Here is a 19656-nt window from a genome sequence, read left to right as displayed (position 1 = left end):
CAAAGTTAAAAGAGAACAACGGGACAAGCTTATCCCGTCGTTCTCTTCCGTACCCTGTGTTTTCCGCTGGTTTTTCATCCATTCAAACATGTACCAACTAGCACAGTCCGACGCCTTGGTATCATAAAAATACGAATTGTCGCTCCTTACAGACAGTTGAAAAAAAAGAAAGTATAAAGCAGGTGACAAAATTAAAATGACAGCAGATTGGTTAACTTTTATATTAAGTGATAATATAAAAAATAATGGCATGAATGAAAGTGAGCAGCAACGAAAGGACCATGATGCTATGCCGAATTCCGCTTTGAAGCAAAATATCCGCTTTCAACGCTACATAGGCCAAACATGCAATGAGGCAACCTTTTAGGCCCACAAAAACATACCATAATCTTTAAATAAGCTACAATTTAGTTGAGAAAAACTGACCACAACAAATTGGAATGGACAACTAGGTACAGTTGTCACACCCAAGCAAGCCGGCGAAAGATGAACAGATATCTAGCTGTCCTACCCCAAAGTCCTTGGTTAGAGTATTATATTTGTTTCCATCAAAAACAAAAAAAATGCATGGTAAAGCGCTGACATTTACTTTGTCTACTGCGGTTCCTTCATGGTGACATCACTACAGGAACCAAAAATACAATACAGTGCATTAAAGGGGCCATTCGGACAACACAGAAGTTCGTTTCGTTCTAAATATTTCCTGTTTTATAGTGCCCCCACGACTTGACCGACAGCAAATGATGCTGCATTCACTGAGAAATTAATTCAGGTTAAAAGTCTGATTCTCCCACCATATTGTGTGTTTTTGGGATGTCAGCAATAAAGCCATAAGTGCGTGTAATCAAACAAACTACTGCGTCACTCGAATCTGCAGCCTTGCTAGCCATCAGTCCTCCCAGGTGCAGCTACCATACTCATCCGCGAACCGTTGTTTGCCATTGCTTTGTTTTTGATCGTATCTGCACCTGGCTTGTTTTCGTTACTGTAGAAAGTAATGGTTTTGTTAAACATGGGGTATCCTCGACAAACAGGGTCACGTAAGACAACAACGCCTATGCCAATCGGCCAGTGCCGTGCAAGCCAACTCCAAAGTGGCGGAGTGCTGTCCAGCTAAAACAAGCATAGTGTGCACGCTGTACCAACAGCAGTATGCATCGGTACTTGTATGTTTACGCGTATTTTCGTAACTTTCATAGTTTACTGCACCATTTTTACTGCTGTAAAATGAATATGCATTACATTTAAGCGCAAATAGCTCGTTTGGCATGCTTATAAGGCCTGCCCCATTTGCGTTTGCATTTGCCGGCCTCAGCCAATCGCACAGCTGGGAACATATGACATCATAGGTACTGCTGTGGGAAATGAGCTAGTGGGTCGCATGGCCATTCCCTTTTCCCTAATTATATAGCTTATTCGAGTGAAGTGCGCGTTAAAAATGGTGTCAGTATGATTCTAACGAGGCAATCTGTCGAATGAACGAAACTTGTGTGTTGTCTGCATGGCCCCTCTAGCAAAGGCAAGGCAGCCAATTTTTTTTATTTAGGCTGCCTTCATGCACACAGTAGTGCTCTATTACTGCCAGAAACTCATTACGGGACTCCCGACATATTTACAGTTGCAATAAAAATCAGAAATAGAACGAAAAATCATTAGACACTCCACAATGTCCAAAAAACAAAGGCATAATGTGCGAGTGAGCTACCTAAAACACTTCGACAGAAGATCATATTCATCAAGGCAACTAATAAAAACCATGGCTAGTGCATAGCCACTACGCAGCTCATTTGTTAAGAGCTTATGTGCGTCCCCACAAGTTGGCTGTGTAAACCCACTGACACCAACAGAGTCCAAGGTTCGACGAAAACTCGTCAGGGGAGGGTGATTCATTGATGAAATACAAGCAAGCACTCGCCTGGTCAAAAACAAATAAACAAATAAAGACGCCTTGGGGCCCCTACGGGCCCCTTGTTCACAATGAAGAGGGGGTGAAAGGTCGCGACTATCTATAGGTTTGGTGGCGCAGAGAGCGCATGTATATCTCGGGGAGATTACCCCGCGACCGGTTAATCGTGTTTTTAGTTGGTTGAATATGCACTGGTTTTAAAAGTAGTCGTGTCGACAGGCGCTTCTCTGATGCGATTATGCTTGCGGAATCCCAATCGATGACGTGGTCAGTAGCCAGGTGATGACCCGCCAAGGCATTTCAGCTTGCATTGCCTTTTTTGACATCGTTCTGGTGCTATTGAATTCTTCTTTTAAAAATTTCGTTTCACCTATGTAGGATTAGGAACGAAAAAGAGATGCCGACCAGTCCAAACAAAACGTACTGACGTTTCGGCTTCCAGCACGGAAGCCTTGTTCACAATAAATGCATCACCAGAAGTGGGTCGTTTAAGTGGGCTTGAATAATCGCTGCAAAGAGTGTGCGTAGATCGGGTTTAGATTTCCGTCGTTACGATTGACTGTGTTAGATGTGGTCTGAATGATTAGTGATTCTAGATGTAGCCGTGATGCTGTCACTTTTCCTGTAGCGACGATTCTTGCATTGTCCCAATCAATCTTGTGGTCATTCACGACGGCGTGTGCGGCTAAAGCATTGTTGCGGACGCTTTTATTCTTTACGTCACGTGCGTGCTGCTGCAGACGATTCTTATAATTTCCTGATTCCCCGATATACACGCCGCTGCAGTCTGCACAAGGTATCTCGTATACCACACCGGAGAAGCGCTCCTTGGTCAAGCGGTCCTTGACTCTCACGAGCTCATGGCGCATCTTTTTGGCTGGAATGTGGGCCACCTGCACGTCATATTCCCGTAGGACACGTGCCAAACATTCACTTGTTCCTGGAAGGTAGGGCACAGGAGCTCACTTCATCGGGGCAGGAGCCACGTCCAGTTGTCCCCGTCGGGTCAGTTGGCGTTCCGTTGCATTTATAAAGTGCCTTGGATAACCGCAGCTAGCCACGTCGTCCCGTACCTTTGCCGTGTCCACCGCCGCATCCTCGGACTTCGAGCACAATCTTTTCGCACGCTGCAGTAGCGTGCTAACAACAGCCCTCTTGTGGGAAGCGGGGTGCACGGAGTTGAAGTTCAGGTAGCGGCCTGTGTGCGTTTCCTTGCGGTATACGCTGAAACGTAGCCTCTGGCCCTGCCGAGACACGAGGACGTCCAGGAAAGGAAGTTTGCCATCGGCCTCCTCTTCTGACGTGAACTGAATGGCACGTTCCATACTGTTGAGGTGGGCCAGCAAGTTGTTCGCCGCGTCTTTCAGAACGATGCAGAAACAATCCTCGACATAACGCAAGAACACTTTTGGTTGAGGGGCAAAGGAGGCAAGCGGGCGTGCTTCCAGCGCTTCCATGGTCAGGTTCGCCGCCGTGACCGAAATAGCGGCCCCCATTGGAGTCCCCGGCCTTTGCTTGTAAAAATGGCCCATAAAGACGAAGTACGTATTGTTCAGGCAAAAATCTAGAAGCCTGCGTAGTTCTGGCACATCCATCGGTGATCTCCCGGGCAACGTCTCATCAGCCTCGAGAGCAGCGGTGCATACGTTGACAGCCAGGTAAATCGGAACGCTCGTGAAAAGGGACTTCACGTCGAAGGACACCATCAAGTCGTCTTTCTCGATCACGGTGTTGCGAGTCTTCTTTTACCTACGAGCGGAGCCAGAACTTGGTGCAGGAACTTCGACAGGTGGCCCACGTTCCAGCCAAAAAGATGCGCCATGAGCTCGTGAGAGTCAAGGACCGCTTGCCCAAGAAGCGCTTCCCCGGTGTGGTATACGAGATACCTTGTGTAGACTGCAGCGGCGTGTATATTGGGGAATCAGGAAATTATAAGAATCGTCTGTAGCAGCATGCACGTGACGTAAAGAATAAAAGCGTCCGCAACAATGCTTTAGCCGAACACGCCATCGTGAATGACCACAAGATTGATTGGGACAATGCGAGAATCGTCGCTACAGAAAAAGTGACAGCCTCACGGCTACATCTGGAATCACTAATCATTCAGACCACATCTAACACAGTCAATCGTAACGACGGAAATCTAAACCCGATCTATGCACGCTCTTTGCAGCGATTACTCAAGCCCACTTAAACGACCCACTTCTGGTGATGCATTTATTGTGAACAAGGCTCCCGTGCTGGAAGCCGAAACGTCAGTACGTTTTGTTTGGACTGTTAGGCGTCTCTTTTTCGTTCCTAATGTACCCTTCCGGCCAGACAGGATTCCGTCATATCTCGATTTTACCTATGTAGGATGCGTTGCAATCCTTGCATGGAATTTTGTAGGCAACTCTGGGAATCTTGATTTTTCTAAAGGGTCTTTCACGCGTACCAGCTTCTGATTAAGCCTGTTCGTTGGCACGTGTGCAATCTTAACGCCATATGTACCAAACACCCTTGCAAGAGCTTCACTGATGCCTTGCATGTAGGGGACGGCAGCGCGGTTTTGCCTGTATTCTTCAGGAACCGTTTCGGGGGAGGCAACTGAAGCCCGCAATTGTTGCGTCCTCACAAGCTTTGAAGGGTAGCCGTTGCTGCGAAGGTCCTTCCTTACCACGGCTAGCTCTTGCTTGCACAGACCAGGCTCAGAGCAGATTCGTGATGCGCGTGAGAAGAGTGCAGCGGCGACAGAGCGTTTTTGGCATATAGGATGCGCAGAGTCGAACCCCAGGTATACCCGTGTGGGTCGGCTTTCGATACACACTGGTTGTAAATCCTTTGGCCGACCGTTTCAGAAGTACGTCGAGGAAGGCGATCTGTCCATTATTTTCCTGTTCCATGGTAAACTGGATGCTTGGAACACAAGAGTTTAGATGCTCAATTAAAGGCATTACGTCTCGGCGGTGGATCACACAAAAACAGTCGTCTACGTAGCAGAAAAAATCTTGGGGCCGTCTTGTACAAGCATAGCGCAGAATTTTCTAGAGCCTCTAAGGCAATATTCGCACAGACTGCTGAAACGGAAGCTCCCATCGCTGTTCCAAACCGCTGCTTGTAACATTGTACATTGAAAACAAAACGTGTTCTGCAGGCCAAATTCCAGGCAAAATTACGCGGTCCGGAGTTGCAAGGATCTACTCGAGAACGATGTATCTCGGCCTTCATGGTCGCCAATTGAGACGCAAGACTTATATCGTCTCCTGGAATTATATCGTCTCCACGTGTGCAATCTTAACGCCATATGTGCCAAACACCCTTGCAAGAGCTTCACTGATGCCTTGCATGTAGGGGACGGCAGCGCGGTTTTGCCTGTATTCTTCAGGAACCGTTTCGGGGGAGGCAACTGAAGCCCGCAATTGTTGCGTCCTCACAAGCTTTGAAGGGTAGCCGTTGCTGCGAAGGTCCTTCCTTACCACGGCTAGCTCTTGCTTGCACAGACCAGGCTCAGAGCAGATTCGTGATGCGCGTGAGAAGAGTGCAGCGGCGACAGAGCGTTTTTGGCATATAGGATGCGCAGAGTCGAACCCCAGGTATACCCGTGTGGGTCGGCTTTCGATACACACTGGTTGTAAATCCTTTGGCCGACCGTCTCACAAACGTCGAGGAAGGCGATCTGTCCATTATTTTCCTGTTCCATGGTAAACTGGATGCTTGGAACACAAGAGTTTAGATGCTCAAATAAAGGCATTACGTCTCGGCGGTGAATCACACAAAAACAGTCGTCTACGTAGCAGACAAAGATCTTTGGGCCGTATTGTACGAGCATAGCGCAGAATTTTCTATAGCCTCTAAGGCAATATTCGCACAGACTACTGAAATGGAAGCGCACATCGCTGTTCGAAACCGCTGCTTGTAATAGTGTCCGCTGAAAACAAAATATGTGTTCTGCAGGCTAAATTCCAGGAGACGATATAAGTCTTGCGTCTCAATTGGCGACCATGAAGGCCGAGATACATCGTTCTCGAGTAGATCCTTGCAACTCCGGACCGCGTAATTTTGCCTGGAATTTGGCCTGCAGAACACGTTTTGTTTTCAATGTACAATGTTACAAGCAGCGGTTTGGAACAGCGATGGGAGCTTCCGTTTCAGCAGTCTGTGCGAATATTGCCTTAGAGGCTCTAGAAAATTCTGCGCTATGCTTGTACAAGACGGCCCCAAGATTTTTTCTGCTACGTAGGCGACTGTTTTTGTGTGATCCACCGCCGAGACGTAATGCCTTTAATTGAGCATCTAAACTCTTGTGTTCCAAGCATCCAGTTTACCATGGAACAGGAAAATAATGGACAGATCGCCTTCCTCGACGTACTTCTGAAACGGTCGGCCAAAGGATTTACAACCAGTGTGTATCGAAACCCGACCCACACGGGTAGATACCTGGGGTTCGACTATACGCCTCGAGCGCGGCCTGTAGGGGCGCCACTGAAATCCCCCTAGCGGTCCGTTTCGAAAGCAGGCGCGGGAGTCCCCGACCCGTTCCGCCCTGTCGCCGTTGCTTTTTGGCTCGTTCAAGACAGCGATTTACCGTTTGTCCGTGTTCGAAATACCGAATAACGTGGAGCAAATACTCTGTTTGCAAGCGTGGTGTGTTCACGAGAGTATAAACGTTCATGACGGGATGAGATCTATATGAGCGCCGGGCGTGTGTCACAGGCCGGCTTCCCGAAGCCAGCATTTGCATGCAGCTGATTGCAATTCCGCTGCCCTGAAATTTAGTGGCAGTGTATCCGTATGCGGCCGTATACACACTATGATGTAAATCGACTTTGTGCACTTACAAAATCCAGCGGAGCACTCATACCTGACAGCACGTAAGTTACGCCTGCCAATATCACATATCATCAGTATCATCAGATCACATATCATCAGATCAGTACCATGAACAAGCCAATGCGGCATAAATTTCACAAACACTATACCAAAGAAGTACGATGGATAATGCAAAATTACACCCCGAAGTCAGCACACGACGACAAATTTAATGATGGGTCGTCTTGTCCCGATGTGAGCGCTCGCAAAGATTCATCTGTTACATTTATCCTCCACGAGAAGCGCGAAGATGGGCTTAGAGTAATCCGCGTCCGTGACCAAACTCTTCTTCGAAACATCGTCATATGACACAGGGAGACTGCAGAATCTAGCATAAACCGAAATCAGAGACCCTTATCAGATACGACACTCTTCCAACGAGCCCGTGTGTGCGAGATTTCGGCGCACGTTAAGGATCTCCAGGTTGTCAAAATTAATCCGGAGCCCTCCACTACGGCGTGCCTCATCGTCTCCGTTGCGTTAGCGCGTTAAACCCTGCAATCAATCAATCAACTCTTCCAACGACACCTCGTTTCGCTTGTGAACTGCCTACCCTGTATTCTTCGAAAAATGCGTTCGCCGAGTGATCAGCCGTTCGTTGAAGGCAAAAAACAAACGAAAAGTGAACACGCAGCTTGTGTGTGTGATTACTAAAACGTTCAGTCGTTGATTTCGCTCCGCATTTGTAAACAAGGTTAGTTGAGCGTCCTCCTCCTCACCCCCCCCCCCCCCCCCATGTCTAGCGAAATAAATATCAGTGCATTTCGCATCTAATTGGTCTGGTGAATACTACCTTGCTCAAACAAACGTCTTTAGCATTTCAGAAGCTGCACTCGGTTTTTTTTTTCCTTCCCGTACGACTATTATATTTATTCCTGACTTGCCGACCATTCATTTTCCCGTGGTTTCATTAAGATATCCCTTGATTCTTACTAGTCTATAAGGCATGAGTGGGCACATATCTGACAATGCACAGCCTTTGAGTGTACTTAACATTTTCGCGTGGCTTATATTCCCATAAAAGGCGCAAGTTTTTGTCAGCTGTTGGGTTATCACATCCCCGAAACATATTTTTCTACGACGTACATATTCTAAGCAAAGCCGCATTTGTTGTCTGCGCTGCAAAACGAACCAACCTCTTACAGTGCCAATATCAGGACTAAACGAGACGACAATAAATAGAATTCACTTGTGCTGACGTGTTCGAAGGTGACAGCGGTGATATGCTGCTGCCGTCGCCGACGCCCGCAAGAGCGGCCAAGACGCGCGCAGAACCGCCTCCCCGGGTAGCTCTTGTTGGCGTTAGAGCGCTCTACCAAGACGCAGCTGTTTTTTTTTAAGTGCCTTAAACATTCAGTTAGCTTACAGACGTCACCATAACAAGTTGTTTAGTGCGCGGAAAGGCAAAGAGAAGCGAAAGAGAACCAAAACACTGCATGACCACCTATCAGCCGCGCAGCGCTAATCCCGCTAACGCCGCGGAGAAGCGGTGGCAGGCGGCGCAGCGATCGCGAATCTCGAGGCGTATAGGCCAAAAACGCTCCGCCACCGCTGCACTCTTCTCACGCGCATCACGAATCTGCTCTGAGCCTGGTCTACGCAAGCAAGAGCTAGCCGTGGTAAGGAAGGACCATCGCAGCAACGGCTACCTTTCAAAGCTTGTGAGGACGCAACAATTGCGGGCTTCAGTTGCTCCTCCGAAAGGGTTCCTCAAGAAGACAGGCAAAAACGCACTGCCGTCCCCTAAACGCAAGGCATCAGTGAAGCTCTTGCAAGGGTGTTTGGCACATATGGCATTAAAATTGCACACGTGCCAACGAACAGGCTTAAGCAGAAGCTGGTATGCGTGAAGGACCCTTTAGAAAAATCAAGATTCCCCGGAGTTGCCTACAAAATTCCATGCAAGGATTGCAACGCATCCTACATAGGTGAAACTGGAAATTTTTAAAAGAAGAATTCAATAGCACCAGAACGATGTCAAAAAAGTCAATGCAAGCTGAAATGCCTTGGCGGATCATCACCTGGCTACTGACCATGTCATCGATTGGGATTCCGCATGCATAATCGCATCAGAGAAGCGCCTATCGACACGACTACTTTTAGAATCAGTGCATATTCAACCAACTAAAAACACGATTAACCGGTCGCGGGGTAATCTCCCCAAGATATACATGCGCACTCTGCGACACCAAACCTATAAATAATCGCGACCTTTCACCCCCCTTTCATTGTGATCAAGGGACCAGTAGGGGCCCCAAAACGTCTTTATTTGTTTATGACCGTGCGAGTGCCTGCTTGTATTTCATCAACACCGAACTAACCCGCCTGGATCACCACTTTATAGACATTGAGCAATTCTTTGAATTGGTTTATTGTAGCAAGCTGTCTTGTTTATTTCCTTATTTTTTTGGCATTTCCTGTCTCATTTGAAATTGGGAGACCAGATAGCTTTTACTACGGGTCATGCACTGGTGACAACAAATAATTGATTTCACTTTAAACAATTTTCAGTTCTGTTTTATTGCTCACCAGCCAATGACCCGAAATATCAGAGGCTCTTAAAACATATGCTGGCATTTCTTTCCTGCACTGTAGTACAACTAATCATGACTTTTATCATATTTTGTTCACAAATTGTAATATTTAGAAAGTATTCAGCTGAATGAAAATGTTATTTCAGAAGCATGCGCAATCAACAAGGCCTCAATGACTCTCACCACATGGTTCACTTGTTTCTGTCACAAATAACCTGATTGCAGCCACATTCCACCCAAGACGAAGGTAACATACCCTCTGGGACGATGAATATTTAAAATGCCTTACGAGTAAGTGCTCAGCACATGAAATTGTGGCATTAAAATTAAAACAGAAGATCCCTCTGCGGCATCCTTCACTTGGGGCAGCGCTTGATCACAAACTTCGAGAAGCTGAAAAATGCTCCATGCGCCGCTCCAGCCAGCAGAAACAATGCAGGACCCAAGTTGGTAGGTGGACCGTTGGCATCCTGCGATTGTGAAGATTTTTATTTACTAGATGCTCTTCTTTTTGTACCACTGTTTATTTCTCCTTTAACAAGCAGCTGAACTCCTGCAGGTTCTACGAATCATACAAGCATAATAAAATGCAGCAATGCCGAACAATTGGCAGGGTTACCTCAATTTTTCTTTTCTAGGAATGAAAACAATGTAGGTAATCTATGCAAAACTACAATCAAACCTTTCAATTTTTACCTACTTCACTCCTAATAAGCACACATACACGTTAGACATGTGAGCAAGCTGCTAACTTAATGCCCACAAACTTAATCAGGCATCAGAAATCGGCAGAGAACGACGTGTCACCTTTAAACGGCACTTTTTTCGTTCAAAACACGTAAATGGGCGAGAAAGATACATAATTATGAGTTGGTACCCTCATCTGGTATGGTTTTCAGGCAATGCTTACATCTCACTTCAGTACCTTCAGGTGGTGGAGATCTTTGAAAACTCATTGCGGGCAAGTGGGTTGTGTTCAAGCTCTCGTATCTTGCCAGCATATGCTGGATTCCAGCATTCCCAAATCAACGTGACGACCCGAATGTGGTGGATGCAAGAAAGAATAAGCACACGCCAAGGGCGTAGCCGAAGGTGGGGTGGGGGGAGGGGGGGGCCGGTGCCCCCCCCCATAATGTTTGATGCCAAGGCTGGGGTGCGGGTTAAGCAGCCTGAAAAACCGCCTAAAGTCACCTGCAGGCGCGGAACCTGCAGTTTTAAGGACATTCTTGCTCATATAAAGCTGACAACAAGGGCAATGTCAACGTCTGATCCCTGCGCCCACTCCAGATGCTGTACCTGTCAATATATACAGCCCGGCTGAATTTCGCGCCGGATACACCGACAAGCGCCGGGAACCTGCCGCGAGCCGATCGAAACAGCCCCACTGTTTCACTGGCGGAACAGCACGGCCGGGGAATGGCAAAACAGCAGGAAAAGCCTCATATAGGCTTACATGTGGTCGGGAGCGCGTCATTCCTTGTCTTTACACTGATACAAAGTATAATTACATGACAGAGCATATCGCTGTATTTTGTTCAGTCAACTATCAATCCTTGATATGTTTATTTTTCTACCGACATGGCATTTCATTGACTATTGCAGTTCCATAATTTCTGCTGCATAAAAAGCATTGCTCTGCCCATCTTGTATTTCCTCCACATCAACAAAACTACACAATTCTCCTTATTGCGGAGCTTTGTTTTTTTGGCACTATTCCACTGTTTCCTTGACCTCCCTTTAGAATCAGCATTCTGTATTTGCTTTACCGGAATTTTACTGAAGCCATGTCTGTTTCAATTTAACAGATAGAAATAACGAAATTTAATAAGAAAAGTGCAACAAGCTCAACATTCAACAGCAGTGCAATAAGGTATTCCGCTTAGCGCAAGTTCACTACTCACGTTACTAGCACAAAAAATAACAAAAGGCGATTACTTAAAGGAGCCATGAAGAGAAAACAAAAGTTTGTTTTATTCGAAAGATTAGGTGTTTCATAGTACCCCAAGCGCTTTCCCGGAAGCAAATGATGCTTTATTCACTGAGAAATAAGGCAATTTAAGCCAAAATTTTAAATCTCCCGCTAAAATTGCACATTTCGTCATGTGAACAATGGCGTCATACGAGCCGGTCCATGAAACATATACTTAGTATGTCGACTCCATATAGCACCCACACGCGGGAGTCGACCGTGACGGCGGCCATTTTAAAAATACTAGCAAAACCTAGTGCACCCGCAGCCCTAGTCATGGAATCGCCTGATCCGGAGAACAAAACTCTCACCAAGGAGCTCGGGCTTGCATTTAACAACCTCACACCACTTGAACGCTCAATGCTTCTAAGTGCACGAGCGGCAAGAGTTGTGGGATACGCGTGGTGGGCGGGAAATCGACCATTCCGCGATAGCCACAACAGACGAACGCCCAGCCGTCGGCACCGCTGCCTCGTCAGCCCCATCGCGACGGATGAATACAGACTGGTACGTATGTGCCGTATTTTCAATTTTAGTAGCAGTATCGCTTATGCCAGTTGGCCGATGTCGTGTATGGAAAGCCGTTCGCTCGAGCTCTCTGCTCCAACCAGAAAGATTCGAGCGTCAATGCGCGGTGTGTACGGCAATTTTTTTCCCCAAGGTCAGAGCGCTTTGGCGGCGATTTGCCAAGTCGGCGACGAGCGCCAGCATGTCCCGGTCCCTGCCGTAATCACTTCCTCGGAAATGAAGCGAGCACACTCGTACTTCCTTTAGCTCTCTTTCTCATCCGTTTGCAAAGTTCACAAAACATAGCCACTTGCTTCGCCGAGGTTCGTCGTTGGGCAGCACATGAAAGGAGATCTCACCGGCGGGGATGTCACACTCCCTCGACGATTTGCCCGTACTACATGGGCATTTCAAAACACAGCAACGAAATTTCATTGTAAAGTGCTCGAACAAACTGAAGTTTTCAGTGGTTGTAAACTGTAAACGAGCTCGTAACGACAGCAGCAAGCCAACACGACCTCCATACCGAAACCTGTGGACGAGTGGCACTATCTCGTTGCTGCTCTGTGTTCCTTACTCCCCTTGTTTCTATTTTTACCTTTCCTGGTTGGCGATATGACGGCCAACCTCCTGTGAAGGGATTACGATACCAAGCAAGGTCGCGGCTGTGCGTGCTGGGACGGTTCGTTGGCCCCGAAGAGCCTTGAACCCGAAAATTCGTCTGCGCGATGGTGGCGACGGTGAGATGTCGAGTTCGGCTGGCGGTAGTTTCGTACGCATTGGCATACACGCTTGCGTGTTCGTTCGGAACTTCAACCATTTACTCCACCGTTCTTTGTCATAAAAAGAATGTGCAGTATGTTTCACGGGCATTTAGCTCACTATGCAAACTGTAAGCCCTGGCTAACATGCGTTTGCTTTTGCCGGCCTCCGCAAATCGCAGAGCATTCTCGAGTGACATCATAGGTTGTGTTGCGGAAAATGAGCTGGTGGGTCGCGTGATCATTTCCTTTGTTCCTAATTATGTAGCTTATTTGAGCGAAGTTTGCGTTATAAGTGGTGTCGTTATGGTTCTAACGAGGCAATCTTTCGAATGAACCAAACTTGTGTTTTCTCTTCATGGCTCCTTTAAGGACGAAGACGCACGTTTGCTAGCTTCACCGCCATAATATACGAATGCGCCGCATGTACAGTCCACTGCGATTCGAAGGTTGTCGCGGGAAAGCTACTCTTTCAAACGAAGCAGAAAGAACACCAGCTTTAGCAAATATTCCATGCAAGTTTCATTATCGTCGGCGTAGATAAAGGGCAACCAAGTCCAAGTCTGTGCTTGATAACAACGAATGTACAGCTTGAAACCCAAAGGGTGGCAAGTCAGTCGTGCGGGCCATTGTTGTATCATGGAACAGCCAACAAGGGAGCGAAGAGTGCGAAATCTCGATTTTCATGGTTCCGAAACGAAACCGTGGGCTGGTGGCCCGCTTGGCCGCTCGATGCTGGCGCGATAACCTTCAAATCGTGCTCGACTGTACTTCATAGCTGACAAGAAAACTTAATAGTCCCTTTTCTAAAGGAAAATCTAAAACACGAGAATCTTGATAGTAAACACCCAGTGTAGGCCTGCACTTCCGCCAGACGAACTTCAGGGACCGCGCGTCACTCACGAGTGCACTCATGATCACGCTCACGAGCGTGGGTCCGCCTAACCACCTGCTCTGCGGACGAATGAATCGCCCGTGGTGTGCCCACAGACCAGCGAACGGCAATTTAGGTGGTCATCATGATCATCACCATCTAAGCTCCTTAAGGTGGGCTTTACAGTTAGCATTGAGCATACACAAATCGCATGTTAAAGTCAGTTATTTCAAGCTTCGTTTCCAAAACAACGCGCAAGATGCCTTGCCTACATATTTCCCCGTCCCATCTTTTGGTCGACCACGGCCCCCCTCCACCCCCTCCCCCCCGAAAAAAATTCCTGGCTACGCGCCTGGCACACGCCCAATCAGGAGTACGTTCAGCATGCACGTCGGTTGTTTAAAAAAAAGGGTGTAATGTATTGCTCAGAAGACTCAATGCTTGCACGCATCTTGGAGCAGCAACGGCCTTAGCAGATGTGTTTGAGTGGTTTTCCTCTCTGATAACATCCACAGTGCTTACAGGAAAAGCCCCAGGCCTTGCAATTAGCATGTTCCAGTTAAGAATAATGCAGCTGATACTTTACACTTTCAAATCTTTTTCTTTGTGGAAGGATGTTTCTTTATTGCCGGTACAGCACTAGCATGCGTAAATCGCAGTCTTCAGAACCCCAATCAGGCCTCTTTAAATGGTACAGGCAGGTACATTAACTATTTGAAAAAGTGGACTGCAAGGACTGTCAATTCACATGATAAACATCCCAAAAATAGCTGAAAACAGAACTGGTAAGGCTTTATCGAAGACTAAACTACAAAGGTAATAACATTTTTGTGTCACCACCTAAGAAATATGGCTTCACCGTAAACATAACTAACACCAGGAAATTCGTATACATGGTGATTAACTGCTACGCCCACATTATGATTTTGGGTGAAACTGAGTTTTCCGAAATTAACAATAAAGGTTGCCATTTAGCAGCTACATATTAGGTTATGCATGAAACACCAATAATTGTTACGGGGGCGAGAACTTGTACATTCAAGTGATCGAACATTATTCAAGTATGGTAGCCCACTGTGCTACCAAAACTGTTTGAAAACTTACGTTCTGGCGGCCAAACACTGCTGACAATGGTTGTGGCTCTTGTCCGGTTGAATGGAGGGACGTGATGTGCTCAGACCGTCCAGAGGTCTAAAACAGGATGACACATGATTACCACTCAGGCAAGAATGGAAATTATTGGGTGCACGAATGTTACAACTCGGGCAACACAACATTCAGCCAAAATCAATACCCGCGTACAGCGGCACCGTACACATGGTGAGGTGGCTCGCCGCAAACGCAACGAAGCTTGCGAGGCGCGCACATTCGCTCGCAAACGATTTTCCCTCGCCATTTACAACACGGCACAAACGACAGCGGTGATTAACGAAGCCGTAAACGCTGCGCCGCACAAGTAGCCGCCCGTGTTCTGATAAACTACGCGTAAGACGTGGTTCGCAGTGGTGAACTCTGAAGCTGTTCAATATAGTGCTGCAGAATGGGAAACGTTACTGAGTTACTGAGCGCCACTGCGTTACAGAGCGCTAGTGCGTTCAGCGCTCAATGCAAGCACCCCAATGTTCTTTCGCACATCGCCTTTCTAGAGACAAGCCCTCTAGGTTCAACCTAGCCAGTTCAGTTAAACAATTCACACACGCGGGCTCCTGTTAACGAATCCTTAAAGCGGCGATGACAGCTACAAACGACATCCAGTGACAAGAAAGGCGGCAAATGTGACGAGACAGCTTACCTGACAGAGACCACGCAGAGGAGCGAGCGACGTTCAGGGGAAGCGCCAAACGAAATTAGCCGTCTTCAGGTGGCAAAGTTGTTCTCAAATACTTCATCGCGAAGTCGAACCCGACAGACATAACCGAAGACGACGAGGTGTCCAATTAATCATAATAACTGCGCTTGGTTAACCGCACGGTCGCACAACAAAGTAAACAATCCATGAAAGACGGGTCACGGGGTATCTGTTCCGGAATCCAGCCACGCCGCCGCGCGCCGTACTCAGGGTTTCGGCCGTTGGCAGGGAGTTGCGTAAACAAATTAAAACGACAACAATAAATAATTGCCTCTTTTACTGAATATAACATAATCTTTAAGTTTATTATTTATTGTGTGTATTATAATAAAGAAGCTTAGATATTTAAAGTTTACAAACACAAAACGCGAACTGAAGCTTTTGGCGCTCGATTTGAACGTTAAAAAAAGTAGCAGATAGTAAGATAACACTGCGCAATAAAATTTGGCAGTGTTCTAGTGTAAGTAATCGTATTATTATTTGGCGCCGGTTTATTTAGCGCCCGATTTCATGCCCCTCCCTCCCCAACTTTTGTTTTCTTTTGATATCTGCCTTGTTCTCCTAAGTTGTTTCTGCAGGAGAAACTAGGTGGTCTGTTTATTGCATTTGTACACAATATTTACGGTCGCTAGCAATAAGAATGGAATAAAATTGTAATTGCTAGTACGTTATAACTCCACTGAGCGACGAGAATGACTGTTGTCAGAGGGGGCTATGATTGTGCTGGTGGGGCAGGAGAGGAACAGGGAACGACGGAATGATGATACAGATGTCACAGTTCAAGGTTGTGCTGTGCTCCGTGGAAGGCTGTAGAAAACAAAAAGTGGGAGGGGTAGTGTTATTCTGTCGATGTCGTAATAAGCAAGGGCTGATATTTTTTTCCTGTTTCAACGTCGGTGCTGCCGCTACTTTTTATTGAATTTGGCAGCTTTTTTTTTTTTTTGCTTCTGAACATTTTTGACGAGGTTGGGAGGATGGTGCAATGGGGTGTCTTTTTGAAATTATATTGCATGCATGGCCTCAATCAATGAAGAGCTGAACACCTTTTCCACACCCTTTCCACACCCTTCCAAAAAAAAGGGTGGTGAGGTTGGTCAACACCCTTTTTTTTCACGCAAAAAGGGTGGAGAGCTACGAAAAAGGGTGTGGAGATTCAAGAAAAAGGGTGTAAGGGCCTGCCAACACCCTTTTTTCAATTATTTTACGCCTTTTTTGGCCAAAAGGGTGTAAAAAAGTTTAGTGTGTTCAGCTACTTAGCGCGGCGGTCTACTGCCATATCCGTGTAAGACAGGCTTGGCTGCTTAATGCTGCTGGCGCACACGGGAACGGTATTCTGAGGCTGACTAGCGTTGTGCAGTCGCTTGGGAATCCTTCGTTTAAAAATCATATAACACACTGGTGTTTGTGTGATGGCGCTAGTATTACGCGTCATTACAGATAATTGGCAGCGGGCGCCCTTGGGGCGATTTTTTTCACTTCTCATACGCTAGTGTGTTCGCAATGTTTGCAATCTTCGCAATCTTGACGATGCGTGGGTAAATACGCGCGCGTAGTATTGTTAAGTGAAGAACTGTACTCGCGTAAGGCCAATATCGGCCAGATGGGCAGATGTGGGAATTGACGGGCACGCGAGCACAGTTCTTCACTTGAGAATGACACGCGCGCTCCTTTACCCGCGCATTGCGAAGATTGCAGGCCTGTCATTTTTTTGTAAAAAGGCAGACCTTATTTGAGCAGCCTCGAATTCTCGGCAGTATTAATAGTCATGTAGCAAGAGAGCTCTTGGAAGCGTTTTATATTAAGAAAAAAGGGGACAATAGCGCCAGCGATACATCGGTACTTTTGCCTGATACCGAGTTTGAATTTTGGGAAACGTCACTTTTATTGTCGATCATCTCTTTGGTGCTTTCCACATAGTGTATTCCAGTGCACATGCTTCTAGTACTATCTGTAAAAATACGAGACGATGTTTGAATAAATGTTAGGTTAGTTGCAAGTGGGCGCTTGTCCCGTCGTTCTTCCTGTGCGTAGTTGTCCAAATCGCGCTCTATTTTTCAATCGTAATGCACCAACTTGCCCAACAGGCATTGACGCTCATTGCCATTTCGCCTAATTACGTGGCCAGCACCACTCGATGTCTTGGTATTTCTTTCAGAAGTGATACCTTCTACGCAGTCTGGTTCGCTGATTTTTGGAGCTCGTTTTGTGTCTCTAAGTGTTACTGCGATCATTATTCGCTCCTGCAATCATTTGTTTGTGAGATCAGTCGTTCCTGCGATAATTCGCTCCTGCATTACTGCGAGCATTATTCGCATCGCACTGCGAATATTATTCAGCCGACTGTGCTGACCTAAGTTAACTTACAAGTTGTTTAGTAACGCGCCGAGTTGCTGCTCCATATTTCATCCCCTCACTTTTATTTCAAAACTTGCCACTGAGAGTTCTCCATGACTTGCAGGTACGAATCATTTCATCCGAAGCATTCTAAAGTGGACCGCGTTACCAGGTGCTAGAATCCACGGCCAAGTCCAAAACTGACGCCCGCTCTACGAACACCGAAGAAATGCTGTGCGCCTGGGGTGTGATGATAGCTCAATCGGATAGACGCCGGATTCATAACGGAAGGGAGACAGGTTCGACTCCGACCTCGGGAACCGTTTGAGGGCGCAGCGCTTTGGCGGCCGCATCTGGGGTTTCGCGGCGGCGACGGCGGTGTAACCGAGCGAACGATTGGAATATCGAAAAGCTAAAAAAAACGACGAAGCTGTCCCGAAATTGTCAGGAAAGGGCGGGTTCACCGTGGAATCACCGTGGTGGCGCGAGACGCCTCTCCGAAATTGTTCGGGGGTGGGAAGTGGGTGAAATGGTGTGCGTGCATTAGGTGATCGTCGTCGCGACGCTTTGCGAAAATGTGAGGGGGGCGTGCGCGCGACTATCTTGTGCGTTTGCCTCATCACACGCAGTTCGCGGTCCCTTTCTGAGACGCACTGCGCGCCGTCGAAGCAGAGGCTCACGATCGCTGCCGTCGAAACACCCCACAAAGGTGTGAAGCCTCAGCGCAAGTTTTCTGTAACTATACATATATGTGTGTCGGAAATTCTTTGCGTCAACATATCTGGTGCAGTCAAAATAGCTAAACAGCTGGGCCCAAATTTAGTTTTAGGGAGTATCGTAATTGCCATGATTTTTTTTGCAGTTAACTGCACATGTTATTGCTCCCCGCCACCGCTCACCCCGTAACCCTTAGCTTTTCCTATGGCCCAGTGGTTAGGTTCCTTGTTTTACTGAGCAAGGGTTCCTGGTTTGATTTTCGGGGCCTCCATAACCACATTTTTTTTTCTTGGTCCTTCGGGGTTTTGGGGTGCGACGGATGGATTTTTGTTGGCACAAACAGATCTCCAGTTATTACATCGAATTTGACTTGAATAACGATGCCGGCCCTCTATCTCCCGCAATCAATACACCCGACTAAACATTTGTCCCAGAAACACGAGACAGCGATAAACCAGCTTCGTGTACTCGTCGAAGGAGATTCTTTCAACTTGTCCTCTCCCAAGACGAGCCCCCAAAAAAGAACAGCACAAACACGACGTATCTTATGAATATTGGGGTGCGAACATTAAACCCTTTGCAAAATGTAACACAGTTTCGAGTACAAAAAGAGTTTGCACAACGCTAAGCACTCTAATGTTGACATGGAAGCCCCTTCCCACTTGGGTTTGACACATGGTTTAAAAGTTTGGACTTCAAGATGTTAGTAAAGCATAGGTGAAGCAACATTACCCATATCACTTGGCAGTAGGGCTTCATCAAACATCCTCTTATTCTCGATGGGGTGAATGATATGTGCAATAAGACCTTCAGCGGATCTCTCCATAGTTGGCATTGGCTGAATTCTTCGATCAGGACCAAGAACGCCTTCCTGCGTATGATGAAGCGCTTATCACTGCGGAAGTCAGGCTAAGAATATACCACCAGCACCACCACCACCACCATCATCATCATCATCATTTTCATCATCATCATCATCACAAGCCTTTCTACGCCCACTGCAGGACAAAGGCCTCTTCAATTATTCTACAATTATCGGGGTCCTCTGGTAACTGCGACCAATGTATCCCCGAAAACTTCTGGATCTCCTCTGCCCATCTAACTTTCTGCCGCCCACTGCAACGCTTCCCTTCTCTATGGAGCCACTCTGTTACCGTTAATTAGCAAGGGTTATCTTGCCTTCGCATTACATGCCCTGCCCACGTTCATTTATTCTTCTTGAATTCTACTAATATATCCTTAACATGCGTTTGTTTTCTGAACCACTCCGCTCCCTTCTTGTCCCATAATGTTACACCTATCATATATCTTTGCATTGCTCGCTGGTCGTCCTCAATTTAAATTGAACCCTCTTAGT

General features: G+C 46.9%; 1 protein-coding gene across 1 annotated transcript in view; it reads right to left on the bottom strand.

The window, feature by feature from the left end:
* LOC144142295 (venom metalloproteinase BumaMPs1-like) overlaps positions 1-19656 on the bottom strand; it is a 99128-nt gene that overhangs the window by 67641 nt on the left and 11831 nt on the right. The window contains exon 4 of the mRNA XM_077673691.1: positions 19032-19170. Coding sequence (XP_077529817.1) covers positions 19032-19170 — 139 coding nt within the window. The remainder of the gene's footprint in view (positions 1-19031; positions 19171-19656) is intronic.

This window comes from Haemaphysalis longicornis, unplaced genomic scaffold (assembly GCF_048455015.1).
Source record: "Haemaphysalis longicornis isolate Haplotype H1 unplaced genomic scaffold, Haemaphysalis longicornis Haplotype H1 scaffold_6, whole genome shotgun sequence".
Lineage (NCBI taxonomy): Eukaryota > Metazoa > Arthropoda > Arachnida > Ixodida > Ixodidae > Haemaphysalis > Haemaphysalis longicornis.
The sequence above is the reverse complement of the archived record's forward strand: the minus strand, read 5'-3'. Positions and strand labels throughout refer to the sequence as shown.